Here is a 24,360-nt window from a genome sequence, read left to right as displayed (position 1 = left end):
GAGGACACATACAAGGTTTATTTTAATGTGAACACAAAGTTGACAATACAAATAAAAAGTTTAAGAACAAAAATAACCCAAAGAAACTTCAAAGCGATTGTTGCTGAAACTCTGCTGCAGAAACATGTACAAGTAGACGGCTACAGTGCTACAAACCTGGTCATCACTGCCTTTGCTACTTGTTACAGTTCAGGCTCTGGCTGCTGGGCCCGGGTCAGCATACGTTCAGTTTTAACATCACTCTCTGCATATGCTTGCAAGTTGTTAACAGTGTTGTGTTCACGCTTGTCCTTTTTGTGCATTTTAATAGTAGTAGTGTTCACGACACCTCCAAACTTTTAGCCCGGCTTCACCATTTTTCTTCTTCCTCTACATGAATAATTTTCTTAATATGACTAAGAAAATAAAATGTAATAGGATTCTTTGATTTTTGCAAAACCAAAAATTTAAGCTACATATGCTGAATATGCAACACTGAATTCAACACCTTTATACTTTTCATCGTTAGTTACACAAAACACTAAATTAGAAAATCTGGATTGGGGGTATCTGTTGTTTAATCGTTTTGTTAATTAGCAATGGAAACAAATATTGGTTCTAGCCATGCTAATGCTGTGATGGAAGATCAAATAATACAACCTTGCCTGAGGTTTTTGATGTGTTAATTATTTCACACACACACACACACACACACACACACACACACACACACACACACACACACACACACACACACACACACACACACACAATGTTAAAGGAGGCACATAAAAACCACTCAGATCATAACAGTTCATGTATTAATGGCCACAAGACAGAAAACCCAATAGTGTTGATGTTGTACTGAACAAATTCTAAAAGTTATCACATGTATTTATGACCTCCTTATTACTTTATTTGAATCCTGAAATGAAAGTTAATAATTTGACAACTCTTCTATAATGTTATTACAGCTCTGTGCTTCGCAGCTTATTTGACATCATCAAACATCACAGGTAAAAAAAATGTAAAATAATCTTAATTCCATGTATCTGAAACAGTACAATGGACTACATCATTAACATTCATCCATAAACATTGTGTATAACAGTAAAACACTGTCAGAGATTTTTTTTTAAAAAAAAAACATTTTTACTCTTGATGCTTTAAATAAAATTTGCTAAAACAATAATTTTTCAGAACCATAGTTGTTTAGTGACCTGCAGTCACAGTGGAGCATGAATTCATAAGCTGAATCACCCAAAATGCAGTTTTCTTAATCCTTTCATTATGTTTTATTTCTGCTTATTGACCAGGAGGATATCGACCTCAGACAAGTGCAAACTTCTGGCTCACTGGGCCATTTTCTATTATTTCATCTCCACTTGAGGTCCTTAAGTCCTTTGTTAACCCTTACTATATTTTTCCACATTGATGTGATTCCTATTACTTTTTCTGTGTTATGTGATCTTGGCAAGTTTTTGCTGTCTCAGAGAATCAAAGCATAGCGTTTAAGCTCATGAGCGTGGTGACAAGATGGGGTTCTGTGCACTGGCCTCCACGCTGCAAGACCATAATGCTGTCTAGTGGATTATTATTAGAAAATACCAGTCTTGCTATAAACACACCCTGATCCAATAATAAAGCAGTGAGCTTCCACAAGGCCTCTAAAACAGACTGAGAGGGATTGGGAAGTAAGCAGAGAGGAGCAGGGTTCATTAGCCATGAAATCTGTGTTAGATTAGTGCGAAACAAATATGTACATGACCTGTTAGAAAATCCCAGAGGGAGAAGGAGGAACAGAAGCCGACAGATTAGATGTTAAATCTGTGAAGAGCTAATCGGGGCTCAGAGGTAAAGCTTTTCACAGGGAGTTGCGTTTATGAAGGCGAACAGGTGTCTGCTTGTGTTTTGTTTTTGCCAGGACACCAACACTTGAGTACCATTTTGTGCTTTGGCCGGCGTAATGCTGTGCAGCCAAGCTAACACTCAGCGCGAGCTAAGGCTAGTTCTCATCAGGACCAAGTCAAGCATAGAGTTATAAAAATTCTGTTTGGGGCATGGCTAAGGCCGAGATGACCATAACATCCTGCAGCTCTTTTTCTGCTGTAATCTAATAATTTCATGGTTTATGACTTTCTTGGGACGACATTTGTGAATGTGCATGTAAGTGTGCGGGCTAGAGTGGATTCGAGGGAGGGAGTGAAACTACAGCGGTGTAAATTGAGTGGAAGATGAGGAACATTTGCGCTAGTCTCTAGCAGAGCATGAATATAATTATGACAACTATTTGTTGGATTAAAAAAAAGAAGCAATGATCAAAACTGAATATTTCCAGCTGTGCAAGGAGTGCATAGAACTGGATCTATGAACTGAGCAGTGAGAAACCACCTGAGGGCATTTTGTTGTGTGGCGCCTGAATTCACAGTTTTTGTTGTTTTCAGTGTTTCTTTCCCTGCTTTATATATTTATTTCTGGAGTCTACTTGGACTTTTGGAAATATTTTTTGCAGTTCAGTTTTAAGCCTACTGTTTGTGATTGCTCCTCCACAACAGGTGGATGGGGCATCTATGATCACAGGCCTAAGACCTGACCATGTAAGCCAGGGGTGTCAAACTCAAATACACAGTGGGCCAAAATTCAAAACTGGAATAAAGTCGCGGGCTAACATTAATATTTATTGAGAAAAAAAAATCTTCCTCCAGATATAAGAATGAATCTTTTCTTATGGACTCAAATAAGGTTTGCTGAAAAACTGAATATGGAACAAGCAAAGCTTAATACTAAACAATATATATATTAGCTGTATAATACCAGTAGGCCAGCTCTAATAGTAATTTGGTATGGCTTCGCGGGCCAAATGTCATTAGGCTGCGGGCCAAATTTGGCCCGCGGGCCAGAGTTTGACACCTATGATGTAAGCAATATCTGTTCCTAATGTCATTACTCGCTGATTGTATTGTTTGAAACTTTGGACCTACAACTTGATTTTGAACAAAGATTTTTAGCATAGCATGTTCTTTTTTTGTAAAAGAAACAAAAAACCCAAATGCATGTGGTGCATACCAGAGATCCTAATGTAGCAAATCCTCAGCAAACTGCAGCAAATGTACAACTGGCTGCTGTTTGAGTAGTAGCTTTTAAATTATACAGAACATACATAAAATAATTGGCAGACTGATCCGAAATGAGAATAAGAAGTGCAGCTGCAGTCTGGAGCCTGTTGAACAGCTTATCACTGTTTCTATGGGAAACCGAGGGAGAAATCTGTCAGAAGAAAATAAAAGGATTTCTCGAACAAAAGCAGCCTCTGTGGAGCAGAATTCAATCCACCTGCAATAAGAGTGTAATACGGAGGAAAAATGGGAACAACAAGGAAATGTAAGGTAAGGTAACCAGATTGATGTTCTTTAACGCTGCATCTTGGGCAAAGTTGGCAACTCGGTCAGTTTCTTCCACACTTGTCCTAATCCTTGACATAGGGAGTGATTTTAGGGAGAGCTCCACATTTTGATGTTTTTTATTTGGGTTCATGCGTTTCTCTCAGCGCATCTCTCCGAGCGGCCGACTGCCTGAAGCAAAACGCAGCCGTACTTGTGAGTGCAGAGCTGGTGAAGGTTAGATGTTGATTCATGGATCTGCTCAATATGATGCCTGCTCATCCAGAACTATGTGATATTGACTGTTTGTTCCTCCCACACTCTCTGTGAGTGACTGAGTGAATGTGATATGCCACTGTCTGCATTATGATGTGCTTTTTAACTGACTGTGCTGAACTCTTTTTAACCCTGTTTTTTTAGTATAAAAAGTAACAGTATGTAAGTTTACCTACATTACCCAGAAACCTTGTTGGAGGAAAACAATGGCCACAGGCAATGCAGGGAACCACAACAAAGACGTTTTACAGTGTTTATTAAGAAAACTGATTAATTCATAGCAGAGAGTAGTACTATTACCCAGAATCAGCTTCAGGTGTGCAGGACTGCAGGAGGGATGATGGCTCCACCCAGGGGTGGAGACCAAGGAACTCAGGTGTCTGATGGAATTTTCCAGTCATACCTCCAGATCATGACAGAGACAGTTTTCCTGTATTTCATTCACATGGGAACAAATGATTTGCCCTCTATGAAATATAACGTTTTTTTAACAGAGCAGGTACATCTTCAGACACTTCCAGACAGGATTTTTGATTATGTTCATCTCTTGTCAAGAAGATACATGTAACCACAGGTGATCCCTATTTAGGAAAACAGGCCATTGCTGCACTGACATGTGACCTCATTAAAGACTGTCCTGATAACTTTATGGGCTTAATCACATGTTTTAGAATAAACACTAAACCGAACGGTCATTCTTAGAATCAGAAAGGAGCATTATCCAAATACACTCACTTGTTAATGATTTGCCAATCACAAGTCTTTTTTCTTTACCCTAAAACTATTTGACTATACAAACCCTATCTAACACATTCACAGTTAGATACATTAATTACTGTTAGTGGAGTTTTGGCCTGTGTGTCATTTACAGAGGACTACAGTCCTGAATTTAGATTTGTGGCTCTTGGTAGGCATTTGGCTCTCTATCAGCCATGTTCTTTAGCTGGTCCTTAAAATCTTCAGTGATTTGCACCTCCTTTATTCTCTCCATGTTCCCACTGTGGAATCCTAAGGTTCTGTCTTTCTCCTGTCTCTTCTCTACTCATGAGAGTAGAGGAGCACTAGGAGAAGTGTATAAAAAGCTGCTGTTTTAAAAATCTGACACCAAGCAGTATTCAAGATCGCAGAGTGTTAATTACAGCAGTTGCGGATTAACAACTTAATGTCCAGTGGGAATAAAGTTATTGATGATAAGCTGTGGAATAACTCACGCTAGCTTCAACAATAAAGCAGCAGGATTTATGGATGCTGTGGTTAGCCTTGTTTTCTTTATGACTGGAGAACAATGTATTGATGCACACTGTCCCTGAGATTGATTACAGACTTTAATTATCAAATCAAAATCTTACAGCGCAGTAAAGAAACGAAGGTGAAATTTAATTTTATACCTTCATCTTACTCATCTTTGCTCTCCATCTATCATCCACGTGTTAAGGACTCAGTCCTTCTAAAGGTTCCTGCCTCCTCAGTTCATTTTTTATCTTTTGCCATCCATCTCTTCATCAGCCCATTCACTCATTGCATCCACGTGAGAGAAATAAAACTTCATAGCCTCCTCTAATTCACCCAGTTCCTCCATCCAACTGTCCAGTGGCTCATCTCATCCCTTAGGATAAGTTAAAAGCGGAGAATATATTCCCTTCTATCATGGAGGATTTAGGACACCATCTCGAGTTAATGAGGGGTTTTAAAAGTTAAGAGAAAAACAGAGGAAATGGCTCGAGAGTCGAGTTATTTAAGGAGAGGAAAGGATGTGATTGGGTTGATGTACTATTTTACACTGTGAGTTCAGTCGTGTCACTTAAAGCGATCAATATATTTTAATGACACATTTGAACAGAATAAGTCATGATTTATGACCTTAATACTGTACAGTAAGGTAACACATGATTCCTGCTCTTCATGCATAGACCAACATTTACATATGCTCAGCTCACAGCTTTGCACATGAACTTGAACCTGGCCTTCTTAGCATTTGCATATCCAGTCGGCGTTTCTTCAGGCAGTTCTCAGAATGAGTTCAATGATTCACTGCTGTTGAGTTGCTGTACTGTACAGCTTATACCACATTGGCTGATTCCATTGTATGGATTTATATTTGTGCAGCATGTGTGTACAGTACCAGAATACTAGTGATTGTATTAGCAGCTACTGTCCTAGTGGTAGTGAAACTGCAGTCTGCTGGTGACCAAAGTAATCACAAGGTGATTTTGGTCACCAACCAATTTCATCAAGCAACAGTTAGCAAGTTAGGAGCCACTTGGCAACGAGTCAGGGAATACACTTTTCCCCTTTGCTACTGGTGAAAACATTGTGTTCAATATGTTGGATAATTCTCAAGTAGTGTGCTCATAACATTACATGAAAAACTACAGACCTACAGACAGAACACATTGCAAAATATCACAAACGAAAGTGGAAGCAGAAAAAAGAGATTCAATCAAGAGGTAAGTTTCATTGCACTCACTATTTTGATAAACACTGAAAAATGTTAAAATTTGCTACAAAATATAAAATGAAGCTGACACTGATGGAGAAGTCCTTCGGTTTTGGAACACGTTGACCCACAGACAGAAGGTTTATTATATTTTGTATTAGCATGCCATGGTATCGGGTTAGCATGCTAACTAACAAAGATGCTAAAAAATAAACAAATATCTGATCTGAGTTTCATGACTGTTTTTTTCACTCGGTATGATTGACATTGTCATCGTGGTTGAGGACAACTTTAACCAGTTCCACTCAAGTCTTCCCAGTACCAGGATGCCTCTGGTCGGGACATTTTGGAAATGTCAGAATTTGGCATTCTCACACTGTGCAAACAAAACTACTGCAGAGTGAAGTGTTTCACAGTAGTGATGCTTTGAATGTATGTGTCCTTAAAAAATCACAAGCGACACTCACATTTGAACTGTGTTACATTTAAGACATATTTTGTGTTGATTCATCTCTGAAACTAGAAAATACATCAGGCTAAAATGAAACAGATAAACACAACTCTGTAGGTATTATAGCCACTAGCAGTTCTTACAATGGAGATATGTGGATATGAGCAATGCAATCAGACTTAAAAAACATAAACACAGAAATGATTTTCTGGCATGTAAAACATAATGTTACATGACAGGTTTTGTGGAAATGTTATTTGTGCATCCAATGTTTAATTTAAGCTTTTGAATGTTTCCATAATTATACTATACTGATGCTTATTTGAGGTTAATCGTGCAATGAAAATCTGGCTTAGAGTTATTTTGGTGTTGGCGCTTGGTAAAGCACAGTTGTCTGAAGATAAAAAAAAATGATTGGACAGGGCAACAGAGAGAGACTGAGAGGGGGAGAGAAGAGGGATAGAACTCCCAATTGGGCAAGACAACAAAGTCATACAGAGGAATCATTCTGATCAGGCCAGAGAAGAGAGGAAGGCAATCAGTGCCAATGTCCACAGATGGTAATAAATGCCTTTTTGTGAGCCTGAGCCATTGATTTGGAGACTGGTCAGTGCAATTTTCTGTGGCAGCCATGTCAGTGAGGCTGTCTTGTTTGGTGCTTGACTGGTGATTGTTTTCAAATTCGAACAAACTCTGCTGAGATTCCAGCAAAAGCATGTTGTGGTGCTGCTGTCAGCCCCTGAAAGATTATAGTGAGAGTCAGTCAGTCAGCAGCTGCAGACAAAGATTAGTGTCTCTCAGAGATTTGCCAGATTATAAGTCACTGTATTAGAACAAACCTACAAAGTTAACACAAAGTCACCAAGGGCAAAAAGTTCTGAAATGATGAAACACTTTGAGGTGGAATCATTTAAAGTTTTGTAAACTGTTGGCTTTTTGATTTCATGTCGATTTTTGCAGAGCTATCGATGATTAATCTCAGGATCAACAAGTAGATAGATGATGGAGCAGTCGATGATTTACTGTAATCGACATCTACTGTACTAGGACTGGCAAGAAGAAGAAAGAGACTTGGAAATACATTGTTAAGACATGAGGAAAACCATCAACAGCATCACCAAAAGGGGCAAAATATCAAGAGCATTTTGGGAGACGTCTCTGTGAGACGGGGCAAAATTGGATAAGCCGCCTCCCCTTAACAAATGCATGTGAAACTGAACGAAGAAAAACTGGGAAATGAATAAGATATCACAAAATATCCATATGCAGATAAGCTTCTGACATCTATTCCCGATAAAAAGTTTAAGACCACTTGAAAAATGGACAGCCAATGGGATCGTCCAGCTCAGTCATTTGGAATTTCTTAAATGATCCTGAGAGTTATGGAACAAAAAATTTCACCAGCACTGTCTCACTGCGTCCCACCTCAGCAGTGATGGTGCTGTGAGAGACCCCGCTTATGCAGTTCAACAACCCGACCACGTTCAATAAGGGAGAGCTTGTTTTGCCTTTGCCATCAGAACATCGTGACAGTGTGACTACTTGACAGACAATGACAGTGAATTTTTGCACAGATTTGGCCTTTTAAAGGCATGTAGTCCTAAACCTTTGATCAGCTGTAAAACAGCCTGTTTCAGTTTAAGCATAGTTTTCAATAAAATATTTTGTCTCGCTCCCATTTCTCCTTGTTGCATGTTGAAGCTCTACTTGGAACTTTGTTAAGATCCACCCATGCAAAATAGGATTTTTTGCCATTTTTCAAGTGGTCTTAAACTTTTGATGGGGACTGTATTATCCTAGTCACAAGGAATGGAGTGAAGGGCATTTTGAGCATCCACTCTTGATCTTGTTTTTAAGGTGGCGTATACTGGGAGCAGAGGAAGTGAATACGCTTGACAAAATAAAATAAAACACATCGCCCACTGACTCGTTATCTCCGAAGCCTCTAATAGCAACTGACAACTGAACACAATCCATCCAAATCCAATTATGGATATACAGTACATGCCTAACGGAAATAAGAAAATGGATTAGCAACCATTTCATGTGAGTAAGGTGTAATGAACAGGCTTCATGCTAAGTCCTGACTAGAAACACTTGGTAAAGGCTCATACTGCACCACCTTCAGCCACTGGTGGGCTCAGTGTTGGACCCCCTGCAGTTCACCTACCGTTCTGGAATTGGGGTGGATGACGCTGTCATCTACCTGGTACACCAATCCCTCTCTCACTAAGAGCAGGCGGGGAGCACTGTGAGGATCATGTTTTTTGACTTCTCCAGTGCTTTCAACACCATCCAACCCGCACTACTGAGAGGGAAGCTAGAGGGAGCCGGAGCTGACTGCATGGACCATCGACTACCTTACCAACAGACCACAGTATGTGAGGCTCCATGACTGTGTGTCCGAGGTGGTAATCTGCAGCACGGGGGCACCACAGGGCACGGTTCTCTCACCTTTCCTGTTCAGCCTTTACACTTCAGACTTCTGTTATAATTCGGACGATTGCCATATACAGAAGTTCTCAGATGATACAGCCATCATTGGATGCAAATCAGACGGGAATGATCAGGAATACAGGGGGGGTCATCAGTGACTTTGTTGGCTGGTGTGAGACCAACGTACTCCAAATCAACACCGGCAAGACAAAGGAGATGATCATAGACTTCAGGAGGAAGTCACCCCCTACAACACCGGTGAACATCCAAGGGAAAGACATTGAGATAGTGGACTCTTATAAGTACCTGGGTGTTAACCTCAACAATAAACTGGACTGGACTACAAATACAGACGTCCTGTATAAGAAGGGCCAGAGTCGACTCCACCTGCTGAGGAGACTGAGGTCCTTCGGAGTCTGCAGGACTCTGTTAAGGACATTCTATGACACTGTGGTAGCATCTGCCCTTTTCTATGCAGTGGCCTGCTGGGGGAGTGGATGCACGGACAGGGACAGGAGCAGGATTGACAAACTGGTGCGGAGGTCTAGTTCCGTGCTGGGATGTCCCCTGGAGTCTGTGGAGGTGGTTGGTGAGGGGAGGATGTTCGTAAAGCTGACATCCATCATGAACAACCCACATCACCCACTGCATGAGTATGTGAGTGGGCTGAGCAGCTCCTTTAGTCAGAGACCCTCGCTGCAGGAAGGAGCGCTTTCTCAGATCATTCATCCCAACAGCAGTTAGACTCTATAACTCCTCAATCACGATGTCATAAGTCACTGGACACTGTGAACATCCACGGTCACCACTTCATGCATAATGGACCTTCCATGACCTTCCAAGCTATATAGTTTATGTCTTCCATATTTCCAACTATATCCATAATCACATACTGTGTATTCTACCATTGTATATAGTGTATTATCTTACTTTTTTTCATTGATTGTACTTAATTGTATTTTTGTATTTCCTTCATATATCTGTACCTGAGCTGAGGTGGCGCAAAAATTTCCCCGCTGTGGGATCAATAAAGTCTTATCTTATCTTATCTTAAAATCTGCTTTTTGGTTAAACTAAACTTTTAAATGACTGAAGATGTAAACTGCAGTTTGAAGCTGGAATAAAACAAATCAGTAATTAATCATTCTTTTCTATAAAGTTTCACACAGACACGCTGTTCTGGGGTCAGCTTAGAAATAAATAAATGCTTTGAGTGTGTGCTCCATTTTTCAAACTTCTTGTGGGTGAAATGCCCTGTGAAAATGCATTAAGACCACTCACTTTTGCAACCAATATTAATCGTTTGAATAGACACTGTTTTATATTCAAGGAAATATGCTATGTCAGCATTTTAAATCAAAGATCTCTGACAATGATTAATCGCTTTCATGGAGCCCCCTTTGCAACTTCTTGCAGCCCATCTGAAATTTAGCCGAGCAATGCGACCCGAGCTTTAGAGGAAGTGGCAAAGTTATTATTCCTCCTCCAGCAACTCTAAATGAAAATCATTTTCTAAACTGAAACTCCAAACTTAAGACCAATTTTCTGCATGCTGCGTGCTGGTAGGATAAATGACCAATGTCCTACCAGAGAAAAATGCCTGACTAGGCAGCCTAAACCAGGCAGTCTCAGTTTTTATGACCATGAAAACAAATCAAAATTCATCATATGTAGTATTCATTTCTTTGGGAGTCTATGAATGTGAGTGGAAACCCAAAACAGACTTTTAAAAAGGCCCATGTTGTACACTCACAGCTAAACTGGACTTTGACAAGGTCAAACAGAATCCCATGCACGCACAAACACACAAAACATAGGGCAGCACTGTTAGGACTAAACTGAAACAAAAGGAGATAATAAATGTGCCAGTAGCTACAGATGGAAATCAGTGTCTTTGGTTGGAGCCCAGGCAGCTTTCCTGCCAGGCCCTGCATTACAGCCTCCCACCCATTTAGGAGACACAGTCTAAAAAGTGGAAGTACATTCTGCTGTTTTATATTCAGCTTTTACTGATTTTGAAAAACCTAAGGCCTCAGTGACTACAACCTTGTCACAAGGAAGCTCCTGATAACCTAAAAACGCATTTTTAGATCACGTATTGTTGATAGCAGAGCCTTTGTTGTTGTGCACAGCACGGTGTGATTCTCTTCCTTCACTGCCCAGTCCTATAATTAAATCATGTACACAGATTTAATTGTATGGAACACAGAGCTGAATCCGTTGATTGATGCAAACTGTCCCAAACTATTGAGCTAGTAGCTAAAGTTTATGTGATTTATCTCACTCTTACTGAAAACTGGGAAAAATCACCTCAACGACCGTCATCCAAAGTTCATGTTTTGAAACATGTCTTGACCGTGTGCAGTTTGCATACAGAACATCTCTGACATCAGTTCAATTCAGTTCAGTTGTATTTATATACCACCGAATCCCAACAGTGGCCTCGAGGCACTTTATATTGTACGGTAAAGACCCTGAAATATCACAGAGAAAACAATCACATGACCCCTTATTAGCAAGCACTGGGCGACAGTGGGAAGGGCAAACTTCCTTTTAACAGGAAGAAACCTCCAACAGAACCAGGCTCAGGTGGGGTCAGCCAGCTGTTGCAACTGGCTGGGAGTGAGGGGAGGAAGACAGGACGAAGTCACAGCCTGAGTAAATAATTCAAGAGGAGCAGAAGACTGAAACTATCCTCTGCTATGGCTCCAGCTATCACCAACTCTGGGTACTTCAAACATGTGGAAAAGTCACTAATGTAGATACATCAACAAGATTAAATAAAGATGATGTGAACACTGAGTTTAAAATGTTCTGCAGTTGTTCGTCAGAGGAAATAACAACTGGTGACTCCTGTCCAGGGTTTTCTCTGTTGACACAGGCCTCGGCTCTTTGCCCTCGTCCTCCACAGGAACTGAAGTCAGCTGACTGCAGAGCAAAAGCTCAGAACTCACTGATCTCTAAGAACTGCTCCAATGCAAGAAGCCCATTAATCAACAACTGCAATGTGACAATGTGTAAATTTAGTTCTTAGTACCGCAGGTTCATTCAAATGGGCTGAGTGGACAAAGGCTTACACCGCGGAGAAGGGCTGGGTTCAAATCCCAACACTGCCAACTTTCTTTGAACATAGCAATGCCGATCTCATGTTGAACAGTGTTTGTGTGGAGCTGATACAAACCAGGAAGACGTCTCCTCACATGAGTTTGAAACTGTTGCTCATGTCATTTAATATCCAGCAGTATAGGAAGGCACTGGTTTTCATTTCTGCTTTTTTTGTGAGTGGATTCGATGGATGCTCGTTCGGACGTCAGTGGATTTACGGTAACGCAAAGCCGGATGGTTTCTTTGTTCTACACAGCAAAATCTCCAGTGTTAATTCAACTCCTATAGTGTTAAAGTTAACACTTTTCCAGTGTTTATATAATTCTCACTGGTTTAGAGTTAAAGTAACACTTTGCAAAGTGTTATTATTTTAACTCCATTGTAGTGTTAAAAATATAACACCCATAGTGTTAAAATTTCACTCTGTATGGTGTGAAGTGTCTTCACTCAGAGTGTAACTACCTAACATTTATAGTGTTGTTTTAGTACACTGATAAGTGTTCACTTTTACACTGGCTTGGGTTAACTCTTTTCACTGAGGGTGTTACTACACAACAACTATGGTGTTATTTATGACACTTTTAAGTGTTTATTTTCACACTGGATTGTGTTGACTGTTTTCACTTAGAGTGTTATTCTGTAACTTTTACAGTGTTATTTTGGCACTTTAAAGTGACATATATGAGCTTTTAAATACTAGTCTGTATTAATTGTCTGAATACAAAAATGCATTAAAGTGCAATTACTGTATGACTACTGTGTTACATTCAGTGAAAGTCCTTGTTAAGTCCCTTTACAGGATAAAAGGAGAAAACATAAAATTGGTCACATAAGCATTTTAATAAATATTAAATTCCAAGCACCATACAGCATACGTTCACAACAAAAATAATGGCACAATGTACAGACCATCATCATCACCATAAGCACTTTGCAAATCAAAGGGCTTGTATATTTCAATACAGTCTGCTTTAACAACATCTTTTTCATCCGTTTCAAACACTTTATAAGCATGGCAATGTTCACTGAAATTTTCAACCACAAGCTTCTGAACTATGAAGTAGGTGTGACTATTGACCAAAACTATTGTTTTTATTCTGCAAAACACCGGCATCTCATGTTCAGAACCACAACAAATGACCAATCCTGTTCTGTACTCAGTCCCATTAATGTTAACCCAATTAGCAGCGAAAGCCTCTTCTGCAACAGCAGGCAAGCCTAGGGAGATCATTTCACTATTTTCCTCACTATCAACATCAAATGATTTCAAGGGCCCATACTCAACATGGCTTAAAGGACATGTCTCCCACTTGTATGCTATGGATGTTTGATGTTTTTTGGCAAGTGACACTGTGATGTTCTTAAAGTTCTTAAGGGTGTCTTTGAACACCCTATGTTTAGCCTCACCTCTCATGCTCCATACATGCAATAATGGCCCAATTTTTCTGATGCAAGTTGGGTAGTGCAACATAAAGTGGTGTTTGGGAATCATGTTCCTACCTGGATACAACAATTTGAACAAGTCATTAAATTTGGTGCTTGGATAAAAACTGTGACCTAGTCGCAAATGACTTATCAAAGCCTGACTGGTGCTATGCAGAGTTTGACAGATAAAACATTTAAACATGGTTCTCATTCAACATTTTGGCACGCAACTCACGAACACGTGGTGACTCATCTGTTGAGGTGGCATCAATGTTGAATATGGTGGTCTGCACAAAACTGTAGAGATGAACCAGTGACTCGTCGTAAGATAAGTTGAACACGTAGTGGGATTTGAAAAGTTCATCAAAAGCACTGAGTGAGCTGGTGGCTTGGCAGGGGATGAGCTGTTTGTCCACTGCGATGTAGAAGGTGTCAATGCTGTTCTGGGTTCGACCAACAGCGAGGATGTATGGTTGTTTACCATCTCTTGCTTGCAAGTGTTCATCAATGCTGCAGCATGACTAAAAACAAATGAGATATTGACATATAGGCCTAGCTTATACTTGCTGAGTATGAACCATTCATTCAGTTTGACATTATGTGCCTTGCTAACTTATTACAAAATACTAAGACACATACTTCATGGAGAGGAAAACTAAAAAGTGCAAAAACTGAAAAAGTGTTTTGTAGGATTTTAAAAAGTGAGACAACATATTTACCTTGTGAAAGTGCACCATTTTGTGTGCTGCATCAGTTGGACTTATTTTGGTTCTCCTCTTTCGTCCAGCTGTGGGTGGCAAAAGTTGAAGGAGTAGCAGCAGAGAGGCCATGTCACTGTCCCAGTCTGTGTATGGTTGAATTTATAAAACAATTTCAAAATGACAGGTAAAAATAAATATTATTAAAATCAAACAAGCATGGTGCGACGCCTACCATTTACATCACTCTCTGTTGGTTTCTCAGCAGCTTTTATCAAACGACACAGGTCAGTTGACTGAGTCAGCTGTTTGGCTTCTTTAATAACCTTTGGCTTGAATGACATGTCCCACTTCTCAAGCAACTTGGTGGCTGTTTCAGCACCAAACAGCAGCAGGAAGTCTTGATTGACCTGTTCATCATACACACAGGACATAAAGACACACTGAAAAAAAGGGACTGGCCATCTCTTGGATTTATGTAAGCATCTTGCATGTATTTAACACAATTGCCTCATGTTTTAAAGTTAAATGTAACTATATAGTGTAAAAACTACATGATATGCAGAAAGGGTGTATTAAATTGTTCATATCATGTTCAGGTGAAGTAAGTCAATAAGATAGCAACGTTAAATCTCGTGAAACCACGCGTGATTTCATCTCGCGGGCTTTGGATCGTGGTTTAAAAAAGGCATCCATCTCAGTCAAGTCGAGCAGCCAACTCTACGTTTTTGGTATGTCTTGATTTTTTGAATTAATATTTACCATATTTCAGCCAAATGTAGTTAAACGTCTAGAGTGTCGCCATGTAACATGCTAAAAAAGAGTCGTTAGCTTATTTGCTGTTTTATCTGTTGTCAAAGAATTGGCGCTTTTTCATTTGAATTTGTCTTTGGCACAAGAGCCGTAATATCACATTAAACCTAATTACGAGGCACTCATAACATAATTTGGTTTTCTGTGTGAATAGATTTGCCAACTGACTCTTCAGTTACATTGTGTATTTACTGCACCATGGTGTTAGTGAGATTTTGGACATTGAACAGCTTTAGCTAATATCATCAGCGGCATTATGCTAGCTTACATCCCTACCCCTCCTGGCCTCACCTGCTGTCCTTTTGTTTTTGTTTTTGTTTTTTTTGCTGCACATTGAGAGACGACCTCTATTCTGCATTTCACCAGGAGTCAGCTGATGGATTGTGGGTTCAAGGTGTTATGGTAAGAAAGTATATTCTATTTTCGTTTCTGTAACTTAATTATAATGGGTTTTTTATAATTATTAGGTGCATGCATACTCACCCTATTAATACAACTGAGAAATCCAAAATCTGCCATAGGTTTAACTTATACCTGTATGTATTGCCAGAAAGGTGATTACTGGACTCGCATTAATGCACACTTGAACTGAAATGAGGTTGTAACTTGTGGGTTGTTGGGTTGCAAATCAGAAACAAACATCTTTGGATTTTTTTTAATCCCATAAGATCTGGAAACACAGTTTTTATTCAACAAAACATTACTGATTAACCAAGCACAGTGCCTGCTGTTATTTCAAAATAATTTTATGTCATTTCAGATAAAATGCAGCATTCCAGTGCATCCCAACCATGCCTTTACAGTCAAGGTTTCTGACGGAGCTGAGTTTCTCTCTGACAGTCTGCTGAAAGTGTTTGCAAAGTGATCGGGGGAACAGGGCACAAAGCTAAAGGATGTAGCTGCCATTATGACAGTAAGAACTTTAAAATTCTTTAACTACAAAGTGTATATGTATTGCATTAGGTCAGTAAAATTTTTATGCTACATCCATTGAAACAGTCAACTATTACCTGTGAGTAATGATTCCACTAAAAGGATGCCATAATTTTCGTCATGCATTTACTGGCCCACTGAGAAAAATTTATCTTTTTTTAAAAATAAATGTTCTGGAAACTATATATCCATAAAGTTGATGTCAAACAGGAACTTTTGATATTGCTTTGTAGATGCTGGTGTTGCATGTTGACTGGTTTAAAAAGTCAAGAGTTTTTGTCTGGGATCATTTTCTTCTGTGCTACTGAAAAGTTCACAAATCTCTGTTTTCTTTGTTATAATAGTCAAGGATGACATTAATGCTCGAAGTCCCTCATCAAAGTGCTCCGCATCTGTGTGAAAGACAATTGCAACATCTTGGTGCAGGAGTTCATGGTGAGTGTTTTATGAGTAGATTGTGGATTTGCAACCTTTAAAAATGCATTTAGTTATCCACTTGATCCTCATTGGACTGGTTAGGACCAGTAGTCCTCTTTAATAATTTGAAGTTCACATGAGGCCTGGTAGTGAACTCGGCCGCCGGCCCTTGAGGCCCCACCCCCACCCCTGTATTAGGGGTCACATCAGTGTGAAAAAAACTTTAAATTTGTCATTCTAATGAACAAAGGAAAATCCCACCAGTATTTACTTTAGCTTTTGTTTGGAAAAAAAAAAAAAAAGACCAACTGACCAACAGCTAACCAAATTGTGGGGCTGAAAGTCTAAATTCTAACATCTTCTGAGTGACATAGCCTGGATTTCTGATGGGCCGGTGTCTTTCTAACAAAAACTAATGTAAAGCATTTGAAATTATTATGTTTTTCACCCTCTCTTAGAAACTCTGTTAGACCATGAATGGCAGCATGGCAGGCCACTCTTTGGCTATAGCTATTTACTATGTTGCTTGCATTGGTTTAAATTACTCTAACATTAGAACTGGTAGATTCAAAAGAGATGAGTTTAAAAAGGAATCTTAAAGAAATGTTTTGTGTTTAACCAGGACTTGACTGAGGCCACTGCACAGATTGCGAAAACCACAATGAACATCTGTCTCCAGAGATGCGCCAGGCAATGACTTTTCTGATGTTGTTCTTCAAGATCTGGATAACGTGACCTTTGCAGTAGCCATGCTGTTTGGACCTTTTTTATTCCTTCAACATGAGTTACCCATCACAACTCTGCTACACTTTTGAGGTGATTCAATGGGTGGTAATGGAGTTGGATGCAACTCAGCTCTCAAGAAAAGCTCACAACTAAGACAAAACTGCTCCTGCAACGAAGCTCACTGTTATGCATGTGAGGTGACCAGCTCTAGGTGAGAGGACATTTAAATCTCACACTTGTTCTGCTGCATTTTTGAAGCTCAATTCCAGGAACGGATCGCAGGGTTCATTTTTATATACTCTGCAACTGCCATGAGGACGAGCTGTTTTTTGTTGTTGTTTGTTTTTCCTTTTGCTCTGTACAAGTTCTGTTTGTCTGTTTGGCAGCATTTTTAAATTTCTCTTTGTATTTTTTCTTTCTTTTACTAGTGAAGAGATGTAGCGTGAACAGTTATACAGTCTAAATATCCCATATGGGTCGTGTGAAATGGTATTTTCAGTTTCATTCAGTTGAAGTAAGGAACGTTGAATATTTCTAAGTGTGCTGTTTTGAACCAAGATGTCACAGTATGATCAGTGCTGTAATTTTTGACAGTCACTGTATCAATGTTATTTTTGCGTCTCTTGAATAAAGGTTTTGACCTGCAAGTGCTAATTTCTTTAGTTATTGGGGTAAAATGGGTAGTGTTAATAGGAAGGTGTTTGCCAATTCAGTAACCTAATTTAATGTTAATGGAAACTAACATTACCTCAAATTGTTTAGTTATAATTGTTGTTTAACTGAATCTTGATGTCAGAGGCCTTAAATAGAATGTTTTGTATTGTTCTTTCCCAACATTTTTCAAAAGAAACAGTCTAATTTCTTTGCTGCGATTGATTCCAGAGAACACGGAAGAACTGACATTATTTAACTGTTGATTTATATAGATTCAGTAGAGGAGTAATGTCAGTTTAATTCTTTACCTACTGCAGTGAAATTAGACATGTTGTTTTGAAAGGTTACTGGTGGATGCCAGCAACCATCTTGGAAGAGAACAATACAATCTGTTATAAGGCCTCCATTTGAAAATTGTGTATTTGATACTAGAATATAATAGCAAAATGTAATTTGAAGATAACATGTAGTATTTAAGTGACCAAGTAGTATTGGGTAAAAGTTATTGAATGGTGTTGGGATAACGTGAGAAAATTGTGAAGGATTAAAATATTCCAAGAGCTCAAATTACTTCATCAAAACATGTTTAAGTCACATTTTATCAACACAAATTGCACAGGTTTATTGAACATGAATAAATTGTGTTAATTTAACTCAATTGTTTAAGTTGCTGCCAAAGCAAAACATCTGTGTGCAACAAATGTCCACCATTGAATTAAGTAAATCCAACAACATATTTTTTTCAGTGCAGTGCTCAACATTGTTTACATTGCAATGTGATTTTGACCAATATGGGATATAGCCTGACTGGGATGACCAATGATCACATCTTTTACTGTTGCCATCCACATCAGCAAAACAAAAAAAAAAGGATTAACAGTTGAAAATATCAAGTGATTTGACTTACTAGTCCTTTGACATCCAAAAAGCGTGGAAATGTTTTGAAGACATCTGCAGTTCTTTGTGGATCATGCACCAGATCCTGGCGATGTTGGAACGTCATTTTCATCTTCTGAAATACACTTGCTTCATCAGGAGAGTGAACAAGAAATGAGATGGCCTCCTTGCAGGCATCTCCATCAAGTTGCTGAGGCAATGTGGTTGCTAATCTTCTGCGCTTAGGCCCTTGTTCTTGATGCACTGGGACTTCCTTCACTGGCCGTTTGGTTGTAGACCTGGACATGGTTTTGAGGCGCCACGCTATATATCCAGTGCCTTTCACTCCGTCGTAGAAATGCTCCTGTCACATTTAAACATAGATGAAAAATAAACATCAAATGCGATCTTACAGACTTTGCAGATTCAGCAAAAAGAAACCCAAGGACTATTATCATGTAACAGGTGCAATACATGTTAAACAACATCCACAATTTCAATACAGTTTTATGACAATAGTTATTACGAAAGAGGAATTAAGATTTTTCTTTTAAATCATTTAGCTGATGTAATTATTCCATGATGAAAACTAAATAATGTGCTGTTTTACAATCACTGCATGACTTACATAGCCGTTTGGAGAAAATGGATCCTTCAATGAGGGAAAGAGTGTAATTATTCCAAGGGCATATTTCTCCTTTTGCTTACGGGAGGGAATTCTGCTATAGAGGAAATACAATTGACAATGTTAAATCAGAAGTATGTGTCTTTACTGCAGTATACATTACAAGAATATTCCATATGGCCCATCTTTACTTTTTTATTAGGTACTATTACTCTTACCCATGTCTCTCAGTCATATCACTTGCCAATATGTTAACAAGCTGCCGCCGGGTGCGGTGGCTCAGTGAATTTTCGGCATTGTATTCTTCAAGAATTTCCTCTCCACCAGGTTTCCTAGTCAAGGCATTTTTAACCATCTGCTCATATAAAAGGGAAAATAATAACAATAAAAACTTGTTTGTCAGTAAAGGTGAAAGTTTAGAGGAATGTCAACAAACCTGTGAAAGACATATCTAGCAAGAAGCACTAACTTCTACTAACATTTTTTCATACAGGGCAAGTTGGGAACCACCATGTTTTGAATTTCAATTTGTATAACAATCTACAGTATAAATGGTGTCAACTCAAAAATACAAAAGACATTTTCTGTTCTCAATTACCTCTTTTGCAGCCTCTGACACAGAAACATTTGGTGCAGAACTGTCTTTGCTGGATCTACTGCGGCCTGCAGGAATGCCCTTTTCCCTGAGGTCACTGTCACTTGATGAAAGTGATATAGTGTCCGTGAGGGAAGATAATGTATCCGAGGAGGATGGTGTGGAATGAGCTAAAGGACAAAAATCTTTGGGAGAGATGATTTGGTTAACTTTCTTTAGGCTACTCCACAATGCCATTAATAACACAATTTCAATGTTCATGTTCAGACAACATTCTATACAAATATGACCCAGCCCTGTCCACTGTCATGTATATTGCATGAAGACAGGTCAATGTCATCTGCATCAAGAGCAAAAGAACTTGGCTCTACATTGAGTGGGCTATACTCTGAAAATTTAAGTTATGATAACATTTACCTTCATCTGAAATCTTTTCACGTATTGTCAGGCATAGGTCTGGTTGGGCCTCCAGTAACTCCAGAAAAATGTCTTCTTCGACAGCTGTGTCAGTTTCATCGAAAATATCAAGGTCAGCAGCATCCGGAAGTCCAAACTTGGTTTTGGCTTTACAAAAAGATAAGCATAATGTCACCTAAAATGCCTGAAAAACTTTTTTAAAAACTAATTTTGACTTTTTTATTTAGCTAATATTTATTAACAGCTGTTTTACCTGTCTTTAAAATGGTTAAATTAGACAAGTCTGCAGCAACAATATAGGCCTAGGCCTACTGCTCTGTACTGTTTTTAATGTCACACATTAAAATAAAATGTGTTAACATTTAATTCGTTTTTTAAATAGATGAGATGCAAACATGATGAACTGATACATGTGCAACAAATTTTGTTCTGCCAGGTTATCTTACCTTCACTGATGAATTCTAGATAAGTGAATCCTGCGTGCAATTTAATGTACTTCTTTACATTGAGGTATTTCACTTTCAGCAACATGTCTTACAACAGCACCTGGTGGAGAGAAGGGGGCACAGAATATTTTTTACCATATATTTAAACCATAGCTTAAGTGGCAACAAATCCGGACAACTTTAAGAAAATATTAGGCTATACATTGTGTGATGATCTGTGAAGGGGTGACAGACCACTTCAACCTCAGGAACATAATTTGGCTTCCCCCTGCGCACTAAAATAGCTGAACTTGGGTACACAGAAATAGCATCCAATGAATTATCCACCCATCCACATGTTTATAAGACGACAACGGCGATCTTCTCGTCTGCACGCAGGCTAGATACTTAGTTCTGCTATGTTGCGAGTAAATCGCTGTAGCCTACTTGGGGAAAAGCATCTCTGTTTAAACCATGTCAGGATGATAATCCACATAAAATTTCCTGTTGAACGCACACCTGCCTTCATCACGCTTTCACTTATGACAACAAATATCCCTTATACTGTAAATTAATGAGTGCAAGTCTTACATTTATATCGGGAGTTTCTGACACATGCACAGCCGTCTGGCTAGTTGCTACTTTGTGGTGGTTGTTTTGTGACACGACATGCTAGGATTATCAGTGGAGGCGACGTCAACGACCCTCAGTCGTTATACCGCTTTGTCTTAAACACTGGATGGTAGCCTATTTCACTAAAACTGTAGAAAAGGGGAAAATGTTCCCTTAGATTAGGCCTACTACAACATAGGGCTGCTCGATTATGGCAAAAATGATAATCACGATTATTTTCACTGAAATTGAGATCTCGATTATTTGACGATATTTATTTAACAATAACAATGTATTGAATAATGACTTTAAAGATTGTCAAAAAATAATATAGAATAGTGTGCAAATACTGATAACAGTGCAAATGTTTGCAATATAAAAAATAAATGAAAAATGTAAACATCTATGTTTAGTGAACGTTGCAGTGTTGCTCTGTGGTGCAGCTACAACACTGTAGCAAAGTTTACACACTATGTCTACTTGATCCACGTCTGACTCCGCGAACCCATAATGTTTCCACACCACTGAAGTTTTTTTTACCTCTCTTTTCAACCAACGGCAGTCACTCTCCTCTCCAAATAACTTCTGCTTAGCTTTCCGAGCTTCCCTCGCGTCCTCTTAATTGTTGTGACACGTGTTCGAAATGCAGAGAGGTGCGCTCGATTTGCCACACGGAGCAGCGCGAGAGTAAAGCACGAGGGAGGGGCTAATAATCGGCTCAGTCATTTTTAATGATCGTTGAAAGCCCAGATCGTAATCGTGATTAAAATTCGATTAATTGAGCAGCCCTACTACAACATGTATGATATATCCTAACCGTTAGCAAGCAATCCATGCACAAACGCAGCGCGCCTTGCTTGGTCACTAACATCTAACAGAATTCCATAACCCCCTGCCACTTCAAAGATTTGTAGGCTAGGCTACTGCTAAACTCGCTGGTAGCACGTGTAATTAGCCTATCTTGACGCTTTCCAAAACTTGACTTGAACGTCTCCATGTGATTGTTTAGTTCACTTTTAAATAGGATATTTCTGAGGCGAATGTTCCTTCCCTTAAAAGCAGTGGGCTAAACGCATTTGTCTTAGCTGCCAGCTAGGCTACCACAAATTCAAATTTTAACATTACATTTAACATATCCAGAGGATAGCTAACTCCTCCCTCGTTTCATTTAATAAGCATTGAACACTGGAAAGCATTTCTCTTATGACATTAGAACTAACTAGAATTGAGAATTATATTAAGCACGCATTTATTTTCGCTGCAATATTAACTTGTTATAGAGGATAGTTTAGCTACCTAAGCTAACGAATCCCATCTCTTACCGCAGATGAATACACTCCACATTAGGAAAATATTGCATGCTTCTGATAAATAATGTTATAGGCTAGTTAGTTACAATATTTAATAATGATAAAATAACATAGGTCTTGTTGTATAGTTCTTACCTGAACAACCTCCTCGATCTTGACAGCAAACTTCTGGCGGACTCCTCATGCCCATGAGCGCGAAAAACCCGGATGTGGAAATCAACTCCAAATGAGTGTTATAGTATTGACTCTTTGAAATAACTCCGGCTACAGAGCTTTTTCAGCACCGTTAGTGTTACTGTAACTCTCAAACCAACACTTTTCAACTCGAAATTTTTAACACCAGTAATTTTAACTCACATCAACACTTCGGATTTTGCTGTGTAGGAAACTGGATGAATTATAATGAGGAGAAATGATTTTTGTACAACATGAGAAATCAGGATTAGCTTTGAAATAACCAAAATCCAATATAATAAAAAAAACTTTTTTCTTCCCACCAACTGTAAGAAATTGTGCTCGTGCTGTTTTTTAGATGCTTTACATGCTTTACAAAACCGTCAACAACGGAAGTTTGTAGCGTTACAATGCGCACGGTATCATACTTAACAGAGTACATGTGTTTCTGTGAGTTTTTGAAACCTCTACAACATTAATTTGCTTTTTTACCCAAACAAATTGCACAATTTCCAGCAATAAATTGCACAAAAATGGAGGATTTAGAAAAATGCAAATCAAAACTCATATATGCAAACTGATATTTAATTTTTTTATTTTTATTATTGTCAGAAGGTTTGATACACATCTCGTTGTTCAGGATTTAGAAGGTTAAATCCTTCTTGTGTATAGAGGAGCATGCAGGTACTGTTACTGACAGCACACAGACTGACACGAACTACCAGCGCTTCCATTTTTGATTTATTGTGTTGCAGTGCAAAACACCAAATATGGAACAGACATGTTAAAACATCACATAAAACCATGAAAGATAACATAATAAAGAAAACCTAATAAGCTGAATGTTATGCAGCACTGTTCTCTTAATAATGAGGCCACAGCAATTTCCATGTTATTCCCCTTTCTCTCTTCCTCCCAGGTCTCTGGAGTCTGCCTTTATTGCTATTTATGGTGGGCAAAAAGCCAAAGAAAAGAAAACATCCAGGAATGGACCACTCAACGCTCCCTCTGCTTTCCAAAGCAAACCCATATTTTCATTATTTTTTTGGCTCTCAGAGAAGAACCTATATGCCCCCCCCCCCCCGAAACCTCCCTCCCTTTTCTCCCCTCCCACCACCGTGCTTGCCTTGAGCTAAAAGGCGTAGCGGACTGCATGGACGTGTAAACACAAGTGTCATTTACTGATGTTGCCTCGCAGGAGCCCTGGGAAATGTAGTTCAAACACGCTTCACCAACACTTACCAGCTGCTGCCATGTGGAGCCGCCATTGTTCTTAAATGCAAAGTAGAATTTTTTTTTTCTTTTAAAGGCATCGACAAATGTTCTCATCTCATATTCTGAAAAATCTATACATCCTCAGCATGAATGTAGACTCTTCATTATCTGGTGGTTTTTTCTTCTTCTTCCTCTGAAGGTCGTTTGAGGAGGTTGTGTGTGTGTGTGTCTGCCTGCCTGAGGACTCTGCAATTGGCATTCCAGCCCACATGTAGTCATTCTGTCTCACTGATTGAGCCTGTTGTCTAAATGAGGAGCGGTTAATTACCTCCTCACAGCAGCTCTGTTCACCATGCAGCTTTACCCACCAAGACCACAGAA

At 39.1% G+C, this 24,360-nt stretch overlaps 1 protein-coding gene and 1 long non-coding RNA gene across 3 annotated transcripts; one reads left to right on the top strand and one right to left on the bottom strand.

The window, feature by feature from the left end:
• Positions 1 to 13,630: 13,630 nt before the first annotated feature.
• LOC147337516 (uncharacterized) lies at positions 13,631 to 20,119 on the bottom strand. Its single transcript, XM_086305446.1, has 7 exons — positions 19,830 to 20,119; positions 19,450 to 19,586; positions 19,235 to 19,328; positions 18,638 to 18,970; positions 14,414 to 14,597; positions 14,209 to 14,333; positions 13,631 to 14,010 (listed from the first exon to the last, which is right to left on the bottom strand). Exons 1-7 carry the CDS (start codon positions 20,085 to 20,087, stop codon positions 13,684 to 13,686), a joined length of 1,458 nt encoding a protein of 485 aa, XP_086161572.1. The 5' UTR covers positions 20,088 to 20,119; the 3' UTR covers positions 13,631 to 13,683.
• On the top strand, positions 14,627 to 17,723 carry LOC147337517 (uncharacterized). Of its 2 annotated transcripts, XR_015130968.1 has the most exons (6): positions 14,627 to 14,665; positions 14,787 to 14,918; positions 15,367 to 15,402; positions 15,761 to 15,913; positions 16,278 to 16,368; positions 16,973 to 17,723. It is a non-coding gene; the product is annotated as an uncharacterized LOC147337517 (long non-coding RNA). The 2 variants fall into 2 exon arrangements; XR_015130967.1 differs by having other exon boundaries at positions 14,634 to 14,918.
• Positions 20,120 to 24,360: the final 4,241 nt, after the last annotated feature.

Source organism: Aulonocara sp. 'chitande type north' Nkhata Bay, linkage group LG2 (genome assembly GCF_057382095.1).
Source record: "Aulonocara sp. 'chitande type north' Nkhata Bay isolate Kocher_YH1m ecotype deep benthic linkage group LG2, A_spYH_male_GT1.1, whole genome shotgun sequence".
NCBI classification, from domain to species: Eukaryota; Metazoa; Chordata; class Actinopteri; order Cichliformes; family Cichlidae; genus Aulonocara; species Aulonocara sp. 'chitande type north' Nkhata Bay.
This window is presented reverse-complemented; position numbering and strand designations above follow the sequence as displayed.